The sequence below is a fragment of the Fundulus heteroclitus genome, unplaced genomic scaffold (assembly GCF_011125445.2).
Source record: "Fundulus heteroclitus isolate FHET01 unplaced genomic scaffold, MU-UCD_Fhet_4.1 scaffold_90, whole genome shotgun sequence".
Taxonomy (NCBI): Eukaryota; Metazoa; Chordata; class Actinopteri; order Cyprinodontiformes; family Fundulidae; genus Fundulus; species Fundulus heteroclitus.
The window spans coordinates 464,525-483,224 of NW_023397362.1; the positions used below are offsets into that span (position 1 = coordinate 464,525).

Consider the following 18,700-nt stretch of genomic DNA (forward strand, 5'->3'; position numbering starts at 1 on the left):
GAACAGGTTTGATATTTAATCTTTCTCTAAGTAAAAGCACAAATTGCATTTTTTTTTTTACTTTCTTACATTTAATGGTTTTGTAGATACTGTTTTAAATTTGATTATCAATTGTTATGACAACAAAATAGAATCCTGTCATCCCAGGTTAGTCAGACTGTTCAGGTTCTGGTGCAGTCTTTGGGAGTAGGGCCTTTCTGCATCTCATACTGAATATGGTTTTACAATCGCCAACCTGTCCATTTTAATAGCCCTAACACCTGTCGAGACACGCATACTTGCAACAGTGAGACTAATTTTAGTCACCAAAACTCTAGGTCAGGGCAACAAGTGCAGCAGGAGGTTTACTTTTTTGGAGGTCGAAGGCCATTTTACCCCCTCCTCCACCCGCCTTGTCCTCATTCCCTTCAGTGTTTTTCCTGTGACATACCAGAGGGTCTGAGCTCCTAACTTACTGTTCTTTGACCTCAGAAGACGAGGTTGTCACCTTGGTGACTGACCACACACTAATATATTTACACACACGCAGTTACAGCCATTCAAACTTAAACAGGGGGAATGTGATCTCCCTCAAACATGAGCAAAACGGTTGGTTTAAAGCTCAGAAAGCAAACATGTGAAGCAAACTTCTAGGATCTACATATATCCATGTGCAGGAATAGGGGAGAAGAAACAGGAGCTGTTGTGCCTTATTTAGGTATTCATAAACCATGACTTTGTCCTCACTTTACACTGATGAAGCTCACCTGTAGAAGTTTAGAAATCAACAAAACAACACTCTGCAGCACTCAATATGCATTGCTTTAATTGTAATAATTTGGGATGCGTGTAGTAGGATTTAAACTACACATATTCACTTTTTATGTATTATGCCATGAGGTAAGAGTATAAGTTGGACTACAAACTTCAAGATTAACATTCAAAGGCAACTCTAAACAAATAGGGTTTGTTTGATCCCTAGTGCTTTGAAGAGGTCTGTTTCTCTCTTAGTGCCAGGTTACAACATATTGAACATGTAAATGTTTTCTTATTTAGTGCAGTTATTTGCCCGGTCTTGCCCTGTTCCTTTGATCATTTGATTTTCTGTGTTTAGAATCTCAGAATGCCATGTTTGATATTCTGTTACATATTCTGGTCACATATAAAGGCAGTTAAAAAACAATATTAGAACACAAATCCTTGACTTTGTGTTTAAACAAATATTTGCTATTTTATTCAGGAATAAAAATATTTAATGTTAATTATTTTTTTAAATTTCTTTTCTTTTTTGTTAGTTGTTAAGGTTGCCCTGGCTTTGTCCTGAAGGAGTGAAAATACATCTACAGATATTCAGTTATGTACTAATCTTCTTGGGTTTTCATCACTCACATGATTCAAATTTGTCTTGTTGAACCTTCTTTATGATCCTGCCTTCCTCCTCTCTTTGTGTTGACAGTTTCCATCATGAGAAACATTCCAGAGGGCAGGCCCCAGGGATTTCACTCAGCTTTTGCCTCCTCATTACTTTGTTACAGTAGAGAGAAAACACAGTTAATGTGACAGCAGCCATCGATAACAGAGCAACAGAAGGCCGTAGATGCAGTGTTGTTCAGTTTGCTACCTAATGTTTAGTTGATCATCTCCAAATTCTAAAAGTAAACAGAAAATTCATGCACAAGTGGAAAATTTTACATTAGTTAAAAAAAAAAATTGTAACACGCTTGGATGATGTAAAGAGCTGTAGTAACTACAGATGTAGACTTTGAGGAGCCACAACATAAAAAACCTGTACATATTGTTCACTATGTTATTATTATGTTGTGCTATTATTGTTTGTTGTGTGTGTCCTAAGCCAGAGGATGTCCTGAAAAAAATTCACAACGGTACCAAGCGGTGACAATAAAAACCTTCTTGGTTCTTGATCAAGAAGGTTTTTATTGTCACCGGTGCCAAATATGTACAAGGACATTGAGGGGTGTGGTAGGTGTGGCAGATGGGTTAGAGGTCGGGGTGGAGCACATCAGGGATCAGCTCTAAGTCCTTTCTAGTTTGCCATAAAGATGGAGAAGTTGATGGAGTTCTCATGAATAATGATGTTTGCAGATGATATTGCGATATGTTGTGAGAGTAGGGAACAAGTGGGAGATAGCTAGGAGAACTTGAAGTATGTGCTTGAGATTGGATATTTTGCACCTGCTATTATCTAAGATTAGAGACAGTGTCAGTGACAAAAACAAAGGAGGAAAACCTGATGGTCACAGAGCTGCAGTTAAGAATATTAGTGTGACCAAAATGGACAGGATGGAAACTAACACATCAGAGGGACAGCTCAGGCTGAGTGTTTTAGAGAAAGATAAGATACATTAGACCTGTACCCAGGAGGGATGTTGGATGTTGATGTAAGATGTTTGTCTCATTCTTTACTGAATGAAGAATGGTGCATCATTTAGTTCAAACTTAACTGTGGTAAGTGAATTTGAAGGGGCATAGGTGTAGTAAGATTCAGTTTGTCAACTTAATGTTATTAAAATTCAATCCTAACCGTACACTGGAGTTCATTTTAAACATGTTCAAACAAACAAATTAAGACATGCTGCTTGACCTCTGGTGCATATTTGCATTATCTGGTGTTGCAGGTTACATTAGCAGTTTAATATAAACTTAAATATAAAAAAAGGGAAAGAAACAGCTACATAGAATTTAAATACATCCAGTGGCTGTATCTTACTGACAGCTTTCTCATCCAATTAGGAGACCTGACGCGGGCTTTCCAGGCTGTCAGTTTCTGGGAGCAGGGAGGGAGTCCAAACGGGAAGCTCATGCAGACCAGAGCATCACCATTCTGCACGCCAAGGTCGCCCAGAAATCTTATGGCAGCGAGAAAAGGTCTAATGACATGCCTTTGACAAAAATCTTATTCAACATCTGAATAATAATTCTGCAATACAAAAAATAATATGAATAAAATTTCAAAATGTGGCTCATAAACTTGAAATAGCCTCCCTTTATTTAGTCATTGTACCTTCACCTACTGTTTACTGTTGACACATTTAAGGCTCTTTGAGTGACTTGTTGTAAATTAACCAGTTTTTAAGAGCTAATTTATGGAAAACTCTTTTAATCTGTTTATCTTTTTTTTCTATTTAGGAAGTAGCAAACGCAACGGGAAAAAATAAAAAATGTATTTAATTCCACATTTTAAATAAAAATAGGAATATCCTGTATTGTTCATCTGTGGGGCAATTCAGGTGTACCAGCAGAAACATGTCGTGCAAAAGGAGGTTTGCAGATTCACAGAAGCTGATACATAAAAGCAAATAATAAATAAGAGACCGTAAATTAAGGAAAAATGTACAACATAATTAAAATACTGTACAGTTATTACAAATAGCCTATTCATGTTTTAAAAATATGCAATGGAGAATTAAAAAGAAAATTACAACCTGTGCTTATATATTTAGTTGTTCTTGTATATTTGTGTAAATGTACACTTTCCCATATCCATCAGGTTTTTCTGCCCTCCTCCTTGTGTTTACATCAGTGGTCATGGATGGAAAGTCATGCAGGATCATTTGAAAGGTGAAGTATAAAAAAATATTTCAATTAAGATATGAAAAACACACCCCTAAATCTAAATCATTCCTTCTTCTGTCTGACTTCCTACCATCTAATTTTCACTTCCTCACTTTCCCTTAACCCCCTGTTCTGCAGCGGGAGGTTATGGAGATTCAGTTTATCAGATATGCGGCTACATGTGTCTGGACAGCTCCAGTCACTCACAGGCAGACACATTCAAACTGCTCTTTGATGAACAACCAAACTCAAGGGTGAGATAACTATGACACTATGTTTAGCACAATTGTCCTAATTCAATAACACCAGTTTCCTCTGATTTCAACCATCAAAATCTTATAATCTCACAACAGTTGTTTAGCAAGGGTCCTGTGGGGTTTAGCTATATTATGAGTCTGTTTCTATTTTTTCACAACTTATATTTCCAATTGCTTTCCTTTGTACACTGCTCTGACTGCTTCTTAATCCCCTGTTTACCAAAAGTGTCAGTCATTCATTAGGTGTAGAATGTCCATAAAAGTAAAGTATAGTCCTGTGTTGTACTTAATCTTCATTAGAAAGAATGACCAAATAGGCAGTAGAAGTGCCTCCTATGTCAATATATTGGCATTTTCTTTGCTCAAAATGCCAGAGGTGTTTATTACATTTACATTTAAGGATTTAGAATGTAAACAATCAAAACAGCAAGTTTGTTTTCAGAATGCAGCTGCTAAAACTGGATGCAGGCATTCACATAATATGCTAAAAGTTAATATCCTGGATTTAGAGTGTATATTGATGGGTCTTATAAAAATAAAATAAAAAAACTGTCCTGGAAGGATTAACATCTAGGTATCCTCTTGTGGTTGAGAAAGAGCCCATATGGGTAATGATTGTACCTGGAGGTGTGTAACTGGGAAAAATGGCTTCCCTAATCTAAATGTAATTGATGTTTTAATTTTGGATTTCTGTGTATGTCCATAACAAGCACTGTTGTCAAGCATCGAGCAGTTCATTAGTATACTTAGTACCGGGGTCACCTTGGCATAAGCTCAGGTCCAGTCCCCATGTTTTCAGGAAGGGACCTGTGGCTGTCGCCCTGACTGGAAAAGTTGCGCTGGCAGAGTTACTGAGAAGGGTCATGGGAATTTGAATATGTTTGATAACTCTATTAAACATATACAACAAAGTTCACCAATGTATTTTATAGGGGTGCTGCTGGAATATGGGGTACCGGGCATGCTTTTAAAGACTATATTTGTATAAAGCTCAAGCAGTAAGTTCAGTTTTTTTCCCAGTGTGGGTTGAACCCTGCCACAGCTGCCGATTGTAGTTATTCCTTGTTATGGTCTTCATGGAGAGGAGTCCAAGGCGTAGTTTGCCTAATGTTTGCTTTTTTCAGGTGAAGTGGTTTTGCTACCATCTTAGGGTCATGACCTCCAGTGTTTACAGGAGCAATTTGCAGTAGAGTGTGAAATTGTTTAGAGACCCTTAACTCTGAGGTCACAGATCTGAAGCAGATAAAAAGTGGAATGCTCTCTCCAGGCTGGGTGTAAATCTCTGCCTCAAGAGGATAAGTTCAAGTATATTGCTATGTTGATTACAACTGCTGGTAAGGTGTAGATCAGTGGTTCTCAGCCCTGGTCCTCAGGGTCTACTTTTCTCCTTGTTTTAGGAGTTTCTTAGCTACCACGCACCTGACTTTAACTATGTTGATTTAAACTAAGCATACTGAGGAGGTACTGATATCATCTGAATCAGGTTTCTAAACCACTGGTGATGAGGGTGATGGATAGATAGATTGTAGCATTATCTGCAGTAATGAGGTTCACTGCTTCAGTCTGTCATGGTGAAGAAACAGTCAAAACGTGAGGCTCTCAATTTGCTGGTTTAATGGCCATGAGATTTGGATCATGGCGGAAAACCAAGAGATTCAGGTTCAAGCATCTAAATTGAGCTTCCTCAAATGCGGGGCTGGATTCTGGCTTAAAGATAAGGTGAGGAACGCTGTCATATTGGGACAACTGGATGAAGGTTGCTGCTCCTCTACATCTAAAGGAGTGTGAGGAGCTCGGACATCTCCATTTAAAGGTTTCTTGGGGTAGGTCTAGAATTTGCTAGAGGGACTATATTTCAATTCTGGGGACTCCTTGGGATCCTCCAGAATGAGATGGAGAATGCCGCTGGTGAAAGGGGAAGTCTGGGTGTCCCAATAGATGGAGGGATAAAGGGGCAGGCAGGCAGGCGGACAATTATAGATTTCCCTGAGAAACTTTAAAATTGAATTTCTGTTTTTTGAAAGTTATACCTCGAGTTTAGAGATAATTAAAAGCATTGTCTAAAGGATGTCCAATATTCAACCAGAATTCTGCCAAAAGGCTATATTTCATTTTCTCATGTTTTTCATTCTGTCTTTGTTCGTACAGCAGCTGTTTGCTTGTGCAAAGTCTCTCTTCATCTCTGATCAGGACAAGAGGAAGCATTTCTGCCTGCTGCTGCGACTTTTTTTAGGCAACCAACAGGAAGTGGGTTCTTTCCAAAGCAGGATGATCAAAGTGATCTCCAAACCCTCCCAGAAGAGGCAGTCCATGAAGAATGCTGACTGTGAGTCACTGTTTGCAATTCAGGAAAGTCATCTGTTTTTATTTATTTACTTGTACGACAAAGCAATGTACATTCTTTTATAAAACAATGCACAAGTAGTTGTGCAATAAATAACAAAGTTCAAAACAAGAAAGAAATGAAGAGCGTCTTTTAATTGGTTTTCAAGTTATCCATTTTCAACTTCTACCATTGTGTACTTTAAAATTAAAGAGAACAAAAGATTTCTACAGAGAAAATAGATGTCAGGAGTTTAAGATCGTGACAGTTAGCATTTGTTAGGAGACAGATTACATGTTTAGTTTGGCATTTCAGGCCAGTGTATGTTAACATTTTGTTTTGATTAACCAACCAAGAATCAAAAAGATTTAGTAAATGACTTTGATTCAATCTTAATACCTGTGCCAGTCATTCACTGACTTTTGTTTCTCTATCTATCTCCGTCAGACTTCTTCAGCATGTGTTAGTTGTTTTGCTGCAGTAAAAATGCTAATTAAAAGTTAGCATGATTTTTCTGATTCTGGTGCTACGTTTGAGAGGTAATTATTTCATTTGAATTAGGTGTTTAGGAGGAGGGTCATATCTAAAATGTTTTTTTTCCCCCCTCCAACTAGGAATAAAGGGCTAGGTACGGACATTCGTTTTAAGTGCAACTGACTAGTTTGACGTGGCTCAGCAATATATTTTCTGGTTACTCGGTATTCCATTGTTATTATATTGTATGTAGAGTTGTTGGTGGGACCATATTTGCTGGGACTTAGGGCATCAGGAATATATTGACTGAATTAAAACCTTTGCTTTAAACTTTAAATTTTACTAAAATTGTGATTACACAGATGAACACATGATTACTATTTTTAATGGACAATGAAATGATAAAATTAATATCATACAGACTCTTTCAAGTGTGATATTAATTTAAATTATTAAACAGTACTGTGAGGAGCCTCTGTAGATCTCACATGTGGGAATTAATCAAATATCAAAATGTACCCTCTTGCGCTTTACAGAGAGACAGAGGTATGAATAACTGCAGTGAGTCTTACAGTGTGCCACTATATATTTCCAGTGTGTATATCCTCCTGCTCCAAAGTGGCTTTGTTCAACCGCTTACGCTCACAGACGGTCAGCACTCGGTACCTCTCAGTGGACAGTGGAGCTTTCATAGCCAGCGCCAGACAGTGGACAGCCTTCACCATCACTATGGGTAAATGTGTGTGTTACCCCTGTGTGTTACGTGGAAAGTGGTATAAAAGCTTCGTATTCACACAGCCATGTGCTTTATATTATTTATTTATACACACACACACACACACACACACATATATATATATATATATATGTATATACATATATATATATATATATATATATATATATATATATATATATATATATATATATATATATATATATATGTATGTATATATGTGTGTGTGCTTATATTATGCCACTGCAATGTCTGCTTCCTTGTCTTGTGTTCTGTTCATGTATTTCACCTTGAATTGTGTTGTTACTGAAATGTGCTATATAGATAAACTATCCTGGCTTTGTACAACGCAGCGAGTCAAAGTAAATGGCTCTCTGTCTGATGCTGAGGCGTCCTTTACTGGTGCGCCTCAGGGTTTGCATCGTATCACCTCTGTTGTTCACTCTGTACACAAACATGAGCCAAAGTCAGCGCAAGAATCATCACATTAATACATTCGCTGAAGATTCTGTCATTTTGTCCTTGTTGAATGCTGTGCCCCTACTGGCCACGGTCCTGTCCTGCAGGATTTTCTCGGGTGGTGCCAGTCTTCCTTTTTGCACATTAAAGCTATAGCTGATAATCCTGTTCAGAAACACTTTTTGTTATACTGGGTGAAATCGTCCTTCCATCCTGAAAGTAGTTCATGATTTCTAACCTCCTTTTTGTGAATACATAATGTATTCACAAAAAGTGACCACAGACACTCTCATAACGCCAGTGTCTGTGGTCGTTCCTTCTGAGTTTCTGCTTGCTGGCTGTGCATGCACACTTCTAGTGTTGATGTATCAGGTTAGCTTAGCAGCTAGGTTTGCGGTTATAGCCATTCATTGTAGCTCTGCTGCTGTCACTGTATTCTTTGAACATGGCTGAGAGTCACAAGAAGCGAATTGCGATCATGTTTATGAGAAGAACAGGAAGGACACAGTAGAAAGAAAAAAGACCAGAGTGGATTTGTAAGATTTTTTTTCACGAGATCCCCCTTAAGAGTGGAAGAGCAAGGTAAGATGGTCTTGCGCATGCACAGTTATTCAAAAAGGGACTTGGAGAAACTTCATAAAAAGCGCTGACCCTAGCTTTAATGTGTCCAAAACAAAAGAAATGTGTATAGATTTCAAAAAGGTTCCTCCACTTCTCTCTCCTGTCTCTGTAAAAGGACAGGCAGTGGAGTGATGGACATAAACTGACATTTGAGTCCCAGGCTTATGCACTGAGCAGAAAAGCCCACCAGAGGATGTACTTTCTCCGAACGTTGAGGAGTTTTAATGTTGAATATGTTTTCATGAAAATGTTTTATAATTGTTTTATTGAATCTGTTCTCACCTTTTCCTTTCTTTGGTGGTTTGGTTTACTGAATCTGAAAAACTGTAACCACGTGCAGAGCATCATTAAAGAATGCGAAAAAATCATTGGAGCACAACTGAATAACATTATGGGCCTAGTCAAGTCCAGATCAGTGACTGAAGCCTAAAAGATTTACAAAGTACAAAGAGTTTAGGCCCCTCCCTTCAGGTAGTGGATACCCCTTACCAAGGTGTCCAACCAAGAGTCTGAAAAACTCTTTTGTCCCCTACAGTCACTGGCTTTTTAAACAAACTGGAGATTCTCTAGTCTTGATTTAAGGTCACTCTCTAATTGCTGCACTTTAACTTTGCCCTTCGGGGACCTAATAAAGTAACGCCTAAAGTCTTGTTTGCAAAAAGGTTCACAGACGTCATTGAAATAAAGTGAAGTATAAATAAATTTTCAGCTACATTACTTTATTTAACTTTTTTGCGATTTTAACATGGGATTGTTAGATTTTTCTGAATTTTAACCAAATTTTAGTGTGACGTTATGCTGATTCGTCAAAAGATGAATTAATTTCTAGGCTTTATGTGTGATTTTTATAAGGGCTGCCAATATGTGTGGAGGGGCATGTGTGCATCCAGCAGTTGCATAGAAACAAACTCCAAAACTAAAAGTAAAGATCTGGTTTGACATTAAACATTCACAAATTTCTTGTCATCCTTTCCAGGATGTTGACTCATGAGGTTTTACATCAACATTTGCATTTCTGTTGAAAAAAAAACTTATCTATGCAATAAAGTAGCATCAAACTCCTACGTTTCAGTCATCTGACAGCTCCCCTCATAAGTCGGCCACCCTGCATTAATGCAGACACTGTAGGCATAAGCAGGTTTTCACCAGCTTTTTCCCTCTCTGGAGGAGTCTGGAGGAGCCCACCTAAAGGTCAGCGAGGTTATTTATGTAGCTCAGTGCTTCATGTGCACGGACCTCCCACCACCAAAGCCTCAGCCTCAAGTGATCATCAATCAGCGCTCCTCATACGTTTCCAAATCATACCTTTTTTTTTTGTTTGTTTGTTTGTCTTCATCTGCTGGGTACAAAAAAAATACACTAGTGCATCAAAATATTAAAACAGTATAATAAGAAAAAATGTATTCACAGGGGTGGAAAAATTTCTATGAATAGTCACACATAGTTCTTGTGTGTGTTTGTAGTGGATGACCAGCGTTCTGACCATGGCGGGCTTGTGCTGAGTGAAGGCTTCATCTGTTATGGTTCTGTGGTCCAGTTAGTTTGCACTGAGTCAGGAGTTGCCCTGCCACCCATGGTAATACACACACACACACACACACACACACACACACACACACACACACACACACGGACATTTAGGGCATTAACCTCGGTTTTGCTGTCATGCTTTGGCTCTACTTGTCTCCTAAAATGCAAGTGTCACTTTAAATACTGCAGTGTCAATAAGCTACATTAAAATCTTCCATAATTAAAAAAATAGGAAAGTAGCATCATTCGTTCAAGAACAACTGACAAATTCCAACAGATTGTACTCACACAAATAGTTTAAACATAACAACTGCTGAAGTTATTTTTAAAACATTCATATTAGGATGAGTTCAAGATGACCCCTTCAGGAATAAGAGCTAATTTTGGCTAGACCAGAAAAATGGAAATTAAAAAAAAAAAAAAAAAAAAAAAAAAAAAAACTGAATAAAACGGCTAAAGTAAGTAAAAACTTCAGATCTTAGGTGTCTGCAATACACATGAATAAGGTAAAGTTTGAGATTACTGTTTTGTCACTGACTTTTGCATAGCATGCCAAGATAGTGACAACCTGGCCAGCCAGATTGATAATGCGTAACTAGTGTAACTAGTGCCCGCCTACCAACGCTTGGTTTTAGCCTATCACGGTATCAAATTAAAATGTAAGCAGCGCCGTCACACAAAACCAGACAAGCTAGTCAAGGCTAACCTGGCCAGCCAGAATGATATACACGACGTATCAGTCTGGTTAGGAGCTGGTAGAGTCCGGTTTCAAAGGCGGGACTAACAGGGTCAGCATCAACAGGTTAGAACCCATTGAATAACTACAGATGTGATACAAAAAGCTTCTAGTGACTATTTTTTATTTGTAGTGGCGAAACATGTCATGCCATCAAGCAAACTCTCCAGTGAACAATTTTTTGCCACTTTTGTCTAAAACATCAGAGGATACATGCTGTACTCACATGCACTTTCCTAATCTTCTAAGGTACCAAGCAACAAAAATCTCCAAATGTATTTTGACAGTTATGGTAGCCGAAACACGCTGCTGCATTATGGGTAATTCTGCCACTGAGAGTGACGCATCATAAAGTCCCGCCTCCTGTGCTGTGATTGGAGGGAATGGAGCCTTAACAGACTGATTTACGCTTCGTGTAATTCAGTCTGGCTTGCCAAGCTAAGTCAAGGCACCGCTTGATGTTCTTTCAAAGATGAAATTGTGGATTCTGACATAAACAGATGTGATAGCAGCAGCTATGAGTGCGTCCTCCTGCACTGCCATGTTTATCTTGGTTCGGCTGTGGGCTCAGCAGCTCCTGCTTTAGTCGCACCTGTATGCCCTGCCTTAAACCACAATACTGTGACATGATTGGCCCAAACCGTTTTTGGTTCGGACACAAACGGTTGCTGCTGGAGTGGGGACAAGATGGATTCTCGTGTATTAGTGAAGACACAAATACTGCGAGAACCCCTCTTGCAGGCAAGGTTAAGATAGTGATAGTCTAACATGTAATCATTGTACCTCTGACCTGCAGAGATTAGTACAAATCACCAAGTACCATTACATTTAAAAACCTATTTATATGATGCATTTTCAGTCCTCTGTGCTTTGACTACACAAGTGGCACCATGAATATTTTGTCAAAAAAAAACAACAAAATAGTTTTCAACCAGCAGCCAAATTATATTATACATTGTTGCTCCTAGTTACATAAAAAAAACTAAGCAGAAAGAAGTGTTTTTCCAGGCGTAACTTTTGTTAAATACAAATATGCTCATTTGATATTTGTACCACCCTTATCTTAATTGCTCATCCAAATTTCCAGCAAAATATAAACAACCTCTTCTTACATAATAACACTTAGTATACTAGGATTTATCAGCAGTGTTGAACTTTTGAAGAGCAGAATCTCTTTCTCTTTGTCATCCTCGTTTTATAATTGCATATAGTATTAAAGTGGGCTGTTGTTCCTTCATCTTGACATACTATCAGCTCTGACCCTTTAATGGTTATGTGACAAAATGGTCCAATAAATATTTCTCCATTTTCTCTCATCATTCAATTTAGGGGATGCTTAAACAAATGTCTGAGCAGTCTCTCATTTTTTGCTGAGCAGACCTTTTCCTCATCCCTCTTGAGCTGCTGACACACCACACTCAGCTGTGGGTCTTGTGGAAGTTGCTTAAGTTGTACTCTAACGCTATACCTCTATATGTTATTGTAGTCAAGGCCAATTACTGCACAGTTTGTTTAAAGTCAGAGAAATTTCGCCTGCTAAGTTGTTAGCGTGACAAGATTCTTGGCTCTGATTCTATTTGTGGTTTACACCCAGAAGGTAAAGGATGGGGAAGGTGGCTGTGTGGACCATAAAGTTCAACCGGATCAGCAAACTTAAGTATTAAAACAACATGTTTAATATCCTGTGAGCTGTGGGGTCTGAGGGGTTTTAATTCTAGGTCAGGGGTCTGCAACCTGTGGCTCTGGAGCCGCAAGCAGCGCTTTGTTTCTTCCACAGTGGCTCTTAATAACATTGGTTAAAAATTACAGAACTAAGGCTTTTCTTTCATATAGATATAACAAATGGTGATTTGAGGAGGTTTTTCTATAGAAAAAAAATATTTCTGCTGATTCACAACAGAACGACTGAAAAAATAGAAGCCCCCATCAAGCAAAGCCGGTGAAGTGTCTTGTCCAAGGACACAATGACTGGGACAGTCAGAGTTGGGTTTTGAACCAACAATCCACTGGTTACAAACTCCCTGGCTCTAGCACCACTGTTCCCTCCAAGAAGAGAAAAGAAACACTCAGGGTAAAAAAAATACTGTGCAGTTAATAGAAAATAAGGCATATTCAGATAAAAATGAAATGTTCAAGCTGTATGTACCAAACAACACTTCATGAGAAGCTAAAACAAACGTGCTAACAGTCATTAGCATGATCAAATTGAAATGTTCCACTCAGAAAAGACAGATAGTAGTCACTTTACAGAATCATAAAAAATACTGACCGGTTGTGTGAAAGTCACAGACAAAACACAAACACAAAGTTTCAAAGTGTGCAAAAAGTCATTAGCAAAAACTGAAACGTTAAAGTAAGTAATAATGTTTAAGTGAAAAAAATTGCAATTTGCATGCATATGCAAACAAATACTCCCAGAGAAGCTAAAACTGCTCAAGTAGACATTAGCATATGAGAGACAGTGTAATAATTCTTTATCAGATCAAGATTATTAAATTTTATCCGATAAGTTATTAAACCACGTTAAACAATCTCTGCCTTTTGTGAGATGGAATTATATATAGAGAGATTTTCTTAAAATATTGTAAATAATGTCCATATGCTTGTCCTCCTGGATTTTTTCCCCCCAAAACATTGAGAAAATAATATCTTGCCAATGGGTCCACCTTTTAACTAAGCTGTAGTATTATGTGGGCAACCTAAGAGTGTGAGTCAGTGTCTAAAGGCAGCTTAATCTTTGTACGTATACTTTGATCATCCTTTTAAAGTTAGTGCGTACTCAAAAAACTAGCATAACACAGGATGCACAAAGACCACTCAGTTGTGCCTGTCCACACTGTGACAGTAGCAAAAACACTAATTACTATGTCCAATTCACACAGAGTCAACTGCATGGCTGTTTAGAAGAAACCAACATTAAGGTTTTTCCAGTAAGACATGCTTAAGTCTAGGGTTTCCATGATTCAAACTGATATTATTGTATTATGTCCAGAGTAAAATAACATGCGTTCAGGTTGAAAATCACTTATTTTTTAAAAGGTTAAGGGTAGGCAGGCCCTATCCTGCCAACCTTGACTTATAGGATGCCCCTCTGCCTACCTGAGAGATGGTGAAGGGTTTTTGCTGCATGTAATTGGTTGAACTTTGCTCTAAAACACCACTGTTTATGTGTCAACCTTGCTGAACAGCTAAAAATTCAATTGTAGTAGATCCTTAAATTTACTAAACTGGCTTTGACAGGAATGAGATTCTTGATTTTTCAGCAGAAATCATCTTTGTGGGTCTGAAAACATTCCTGAGATTTCCGATGTCTTCAGGTTATTCGAAAGGTGAACAAGCAGCACGCCATCTTAGACGTGGACGAACCGGTTTCTCAGCTCCACAAGTGTGCCTTTCAGTTCAGAGACAATCCCAATGCTTATCTGTGTCTATCAAATGACACCATCATACAGTACCAGGTGATAACTGTTTCCTCTACTGTGTTTGTTACATTTTCTCCATCTCCTTATGTCAACGTATCTTCTTGCTTGTTAACCACACCTTTATTCTCTTTCTTTGTCTCCTTCTAACATCTCTTCCACTTTTGTCCTTGCTATGAGGCTCCGTCCAGCATCAGGGACTCCAGTAAAGTGGTACTAAATGATGGATCCTGCTGGACCATCATAGGTGTGGAAGTGGTTGAATTCACCTTTAATCGAGGTTTGGCCAGCATTCAGACTCCAGTCAGTCCATTCCCTGTTATCACTGGGTTGGGGGTGAGTCTGTCAAGGAATGACTGCTTAATAGATTTCTTTTTCATACAATTTCCCAAATCAGTTCCACCTGATCTGGTTACATGTTTTTACTTTAGGTGTCAACATCATTTGAATGAGTTTCTCTGTGTCTTGTTTTATTTTGCCTAATAAAAGTAATAATGTCAAATATTATTTTTTCCATGTAGATGAAACTGTATTTTTTTTTATATAAACACTGTATGTTTCTGAAGGTGAATGGTGGAGGGCATGTCGCCATGCTGGAGATCCATGGAGAAAACTTCAGCCCTCACCTCAAGATGTTGTTTGGCAACAGCGAGGCTGAGACAATGTTCAAGTGAGTTCAAATAACAAGAGGCAATCCAAATTAAGGATAAGATAAGTCTTGAAGCTGTGAAGAATTCTTGTAAACTGACGAATAATTGCTAATGGAAAAAGAAATATGTTGCGTCTGAATTGAATGAATTTGCAAAAGGTCGTAGTGAAAAGAAGCCGCAGATATATAACACATCAGACAATATGTTGCTCGGTGCACCCATATCAGACAAATGTTTGCTGGATCGTGATCCTTTAAAAAAAAAAAAAATGAATAGAATGAACACTTTCTATTGGGAACTGCGCATAAAAGTGATAACGTGCCATTTGGTATCAAGACTAATTACCAATAGGGCATCATGTGTGAGGATGAGGAGGTGAAAATAGCTCATTACTCATCTATCCTTTTCGCAAAACACATTAAGCTACAGCTCCACACCAACAGTGATGCATTCAAGCATAACTGACCCTAATCATACTTTAAACATTCTCAATTTGAAAGCATCTATTTAACTGCTCATTGAGGATAAATAAAATAGATAATTATTGTGTTCAAGTATGCTTGATATTTTTTTATGGATGAAGCATCTTAATTTTACATGGAACACTTCATCCATATGAATGTGTATATATGTATTTTACAATCGCTATGCAAAAATTTGACTTGGGCTCGAAATTAGGGCTCAACAGTAAAAAAATAAATAAAGGGTTATATTAAAACACAGTGAAAAGAGTACCAATTCAATTCCTACAGTATCATTTTCTATAAGAGCTATCATCCTAATTAAATTGAAGTAAATAAAATGCATGTTGAAAAAAAGCTAAAAAAAAAAAAACTAAAAAAAAAACACATGATTAAAGGTCACTATTCTTATTTGTTTCATCTTTGAAAATGCAAAAAGGCTATTTTGCATTTGCATCACAATCTGGAGTTGTATATTAGCAGGATTACCATTATGACAAAAGTCAAAGTAATTTATTAAACAATCATTGATATACATTTGGATCATTAGCTTTAAATAACATTTATTTTCTTTCTTTATTTTCTTTATTTCCTTTTATAGTGGTTTGTCGTGGTCTGTTCCTCATTTCTTTAGGACTCGATGTTGAATATTACAGAAGAGGTTTCCCCAACAGTTCAGACTAAATGTATGCTCAGCAGTTATGATAAATTGCTGTTCATTTGGCCCCATTTCTATAAAAACTAGTCTTTTTTTTAGTCCTTCAGAAATATAAAAAAAATATTTATTGCAAGAAGCATCGCTTGGAGCAGCTTAGCCTGACTTACAGTACAAGGACACTCTTCTGTTTCACTCTTGCGTGGGAGCTTCTAATTTACAGGATAGCGCTGCAAAAACTGGACAGCCATCCATCCTCTTACTGAATCTGAAATAGTATGAGGGCAGCTTCTCTGACGTAAGAACTTGCCTCAGATCCCACACCTGAGGAGCTGGGGAGGTGTACTTTAGGGTTTCTGGCAGAGGACAGCTCACCACAGGTTTCTGCAAATAATCCTCCCTGCAGCTTGGACGTATCTAGGAAAGTCTTGTTTGAATAAGTTAGGCCTTCACATCGTGCTGTTTGTATAAAAATAAAAAAACTTTTGTGTAATTTCACTTTAAATAAAAAATTTTTCTTTATTTTAAATGTTTTACAGACTTCTCTTATTTACATATTTCTGCTTTTTGCTCGAGGAAATCATAGAAATAACTCTCAGGTTACAAGTAAATAACTTACTGCAAATTATGAAAAGCCTTTAGCTGCTTCTTATTTTTACTAAACTCTTCACATATAGTACATTGTCCAAATGACAATACAACATCCTGATTATTTTTTTTTTATTTGCCGTTTTCTATGTAAAGCCGTTGAAACTTGAACTGTAACACAACTTTGAACATAAGTATGAAGAACCACCTAGGTTAGAACTCTTTATGGATCCTATCCACTCTTCAGTGTAGAAATATACAAGGGGCACGCACCAAGTTAAATTACAAATGTCAGGTTTTCAGCTTTGTCTATGTTGATTCTGTGTTTTGCATCTTTTCCTTTTATTCTCACAAGTCTCACCTCTCTGTTTCTTTCACGTTTCTCCCTTTAGGTCTCCAAAATCTATGCTCTGCGTCATTCCTGATGTTTCAGTTTATAGTGACAGCTGGCGCTGTCTGCGTCGCATCATCACCCTCCCTTTGTCCCTCGTCAGATCTGATGGCCTCATTTATCGTACATCCTACAGTTTCACCTACTCCCCGGAGCTCCACCTGCCTCCATCTGCCCGAGGAGCAACAGCAGGCAGAGAAGGAGGGGCAGACGGAGGCCAGGAGGACGAGGAGGACATTCTCTTAGAGAAAATTCATCAGGAGTTCACCAGAACTAATTTTCACCTATTCATGCAGAGTTAACCACTTTTTTACGGTAATTTAGTCCTCAGGTGAATGTTTACTTTAGTTCAGTTCAGTTTAATATCATGAAGCAAAAAAATAACGTTTGCATTCTGGTCCAGTTACATGCAGTCAGCTATTGCATGTTTGAGTACTTTGTGGACTCCTTTTACTCCTTTTAAACAATCATGCCCCAATGAGGCTTTCGATTAATTAAATAAATATATTTGCTTTAAAAATCTTTAAAATGTAAAGTAAAAGACTAAATTTAATTAGTATTACTTCATCAGTATTAGTACTATGATGTCTTCTCACTGCTCAAGGATGTTTTGAATACCGCAGTTTCCATTTTTCCTGCGAACAAATATTATGTCATAACCACAATTCCAGTAGGACTTAATCTGCAGCACTCACCCATGACTAGCTAATATAAAGAAGCTGCTGTGATGTCCTGACATCCTCTTATCTAAAACCTAAATCGTATTTGGCTCGTAATACATTTAAATGTGGTACTAGTTAACCATGTTTGGACAAAACACTACTACTGCTTTGTAAACTTGACATTTTGGGCATCTTAAAGTTTAATGATCCAAAATGCAATTTTATAGCTGGACGGCAGTGCAGCCACTATTAAATCTTAAACAACAGACCAACAACCGATTTATGGAGTGAACTTTAGTTGTGAACTCCAATACAGGTAATTTAAAAATGCTGTGATTGAGACCCTTAAATCGATATTTGGAACCAATCATACAATCCCTATTTTTTAAATGTTCATGGTTATATGCAGGGCTGAGCACCTCTAATAGTAAGGTGAAGCATATTAAATCTTGTACTTTTTGAGCTTTCACTGACTAGCTTTCACTGAAGTGAACATTTAACAGTTAAATTTCAAATACTGTAAATATTCAATGTAAATTGAAAAAATCCCCTCCTTTATTTTAAAAAGCTTTCAGTGAAATAAATCATGGAAGTGTACACTTAAAACACCATAATGTACTACGAAAAAGTTTTCTTGAGTACAGTATGACACTTTTCACATTTGGGAACCTTCTCATGAGTGTTATTTCAATTTTATCTATGTTAAGTATAAAAACGCATGACAGGATAAACAAGACTAAAGAACTGTAATGAGACTAGACTTGCAAAGTTGCATTTCAACAAACAAGAACAAAATCTCTTGGACAGACAAGTTCTAGGTCGTCATGATTTGGACTTATTGTGTTTGCAATTTGGCTTTGTCTCTATAACATAAAAATGTATATTTCTGGTGCCTCGTGTGCTTTTCTGCTTCTAAAGTTTCAAGGTCCTGGTAAGAACCATATTTTCTCCAGTTATGTCCATAAACACAGCTCAAAATAAATATAAAAAAATGTAATCACAGCATACAATCAAGTCAAACAAACTTCTTGAATGTTGGGCTGGTCAGTTTAGTAGTCAAGGTCATTTGAAAATGATCGAGTTGATGGTGCTGTGATGGGACACCAAAGATTAGGATGTTTTTTTATATAACCTCACTCTGATTTGTGCGTCTCAATAAGTTTGTCCCTGACTGTTTTAGAGATTC

The 18,700-nt window shown here is 37.6% G+C and overlaps 1 protein-coding gene across 1 annotated transcript; it reads left to right on the forward strand.

The window, feature by feature from the left end:
• The first annotated feature begins 874 nt into the window (after positions 1-874).
• Positions 875-18,397, forward strand: rbpjl (recombination signal binding protein for immunoglobulin kappa J region-like). Its single transcript, XM_036134738.1, has 11 exons — positions 875-879; positions 2,731-2,865; positions 3,488-3,558; positions 3,691-3,806; positions 5,958-6,135; positions 7,202-7,339; positions 9,886-9,998; positions 14,006-14,146; positions 14,288-14,443; positions 14,674-14,777; positions 16,854-18,397. Exons 1-11 carry the CDS (start codon positions 875-877, stop codon positions 17,152-17,154), a joined length of 1,458 nt encoding a protein of 485 aa, XP_035990631.1. The 3' UTR covers positions 17,155-18,397.
• Positions 18,398-18,700: the final 303 nt, after the last annotated feature.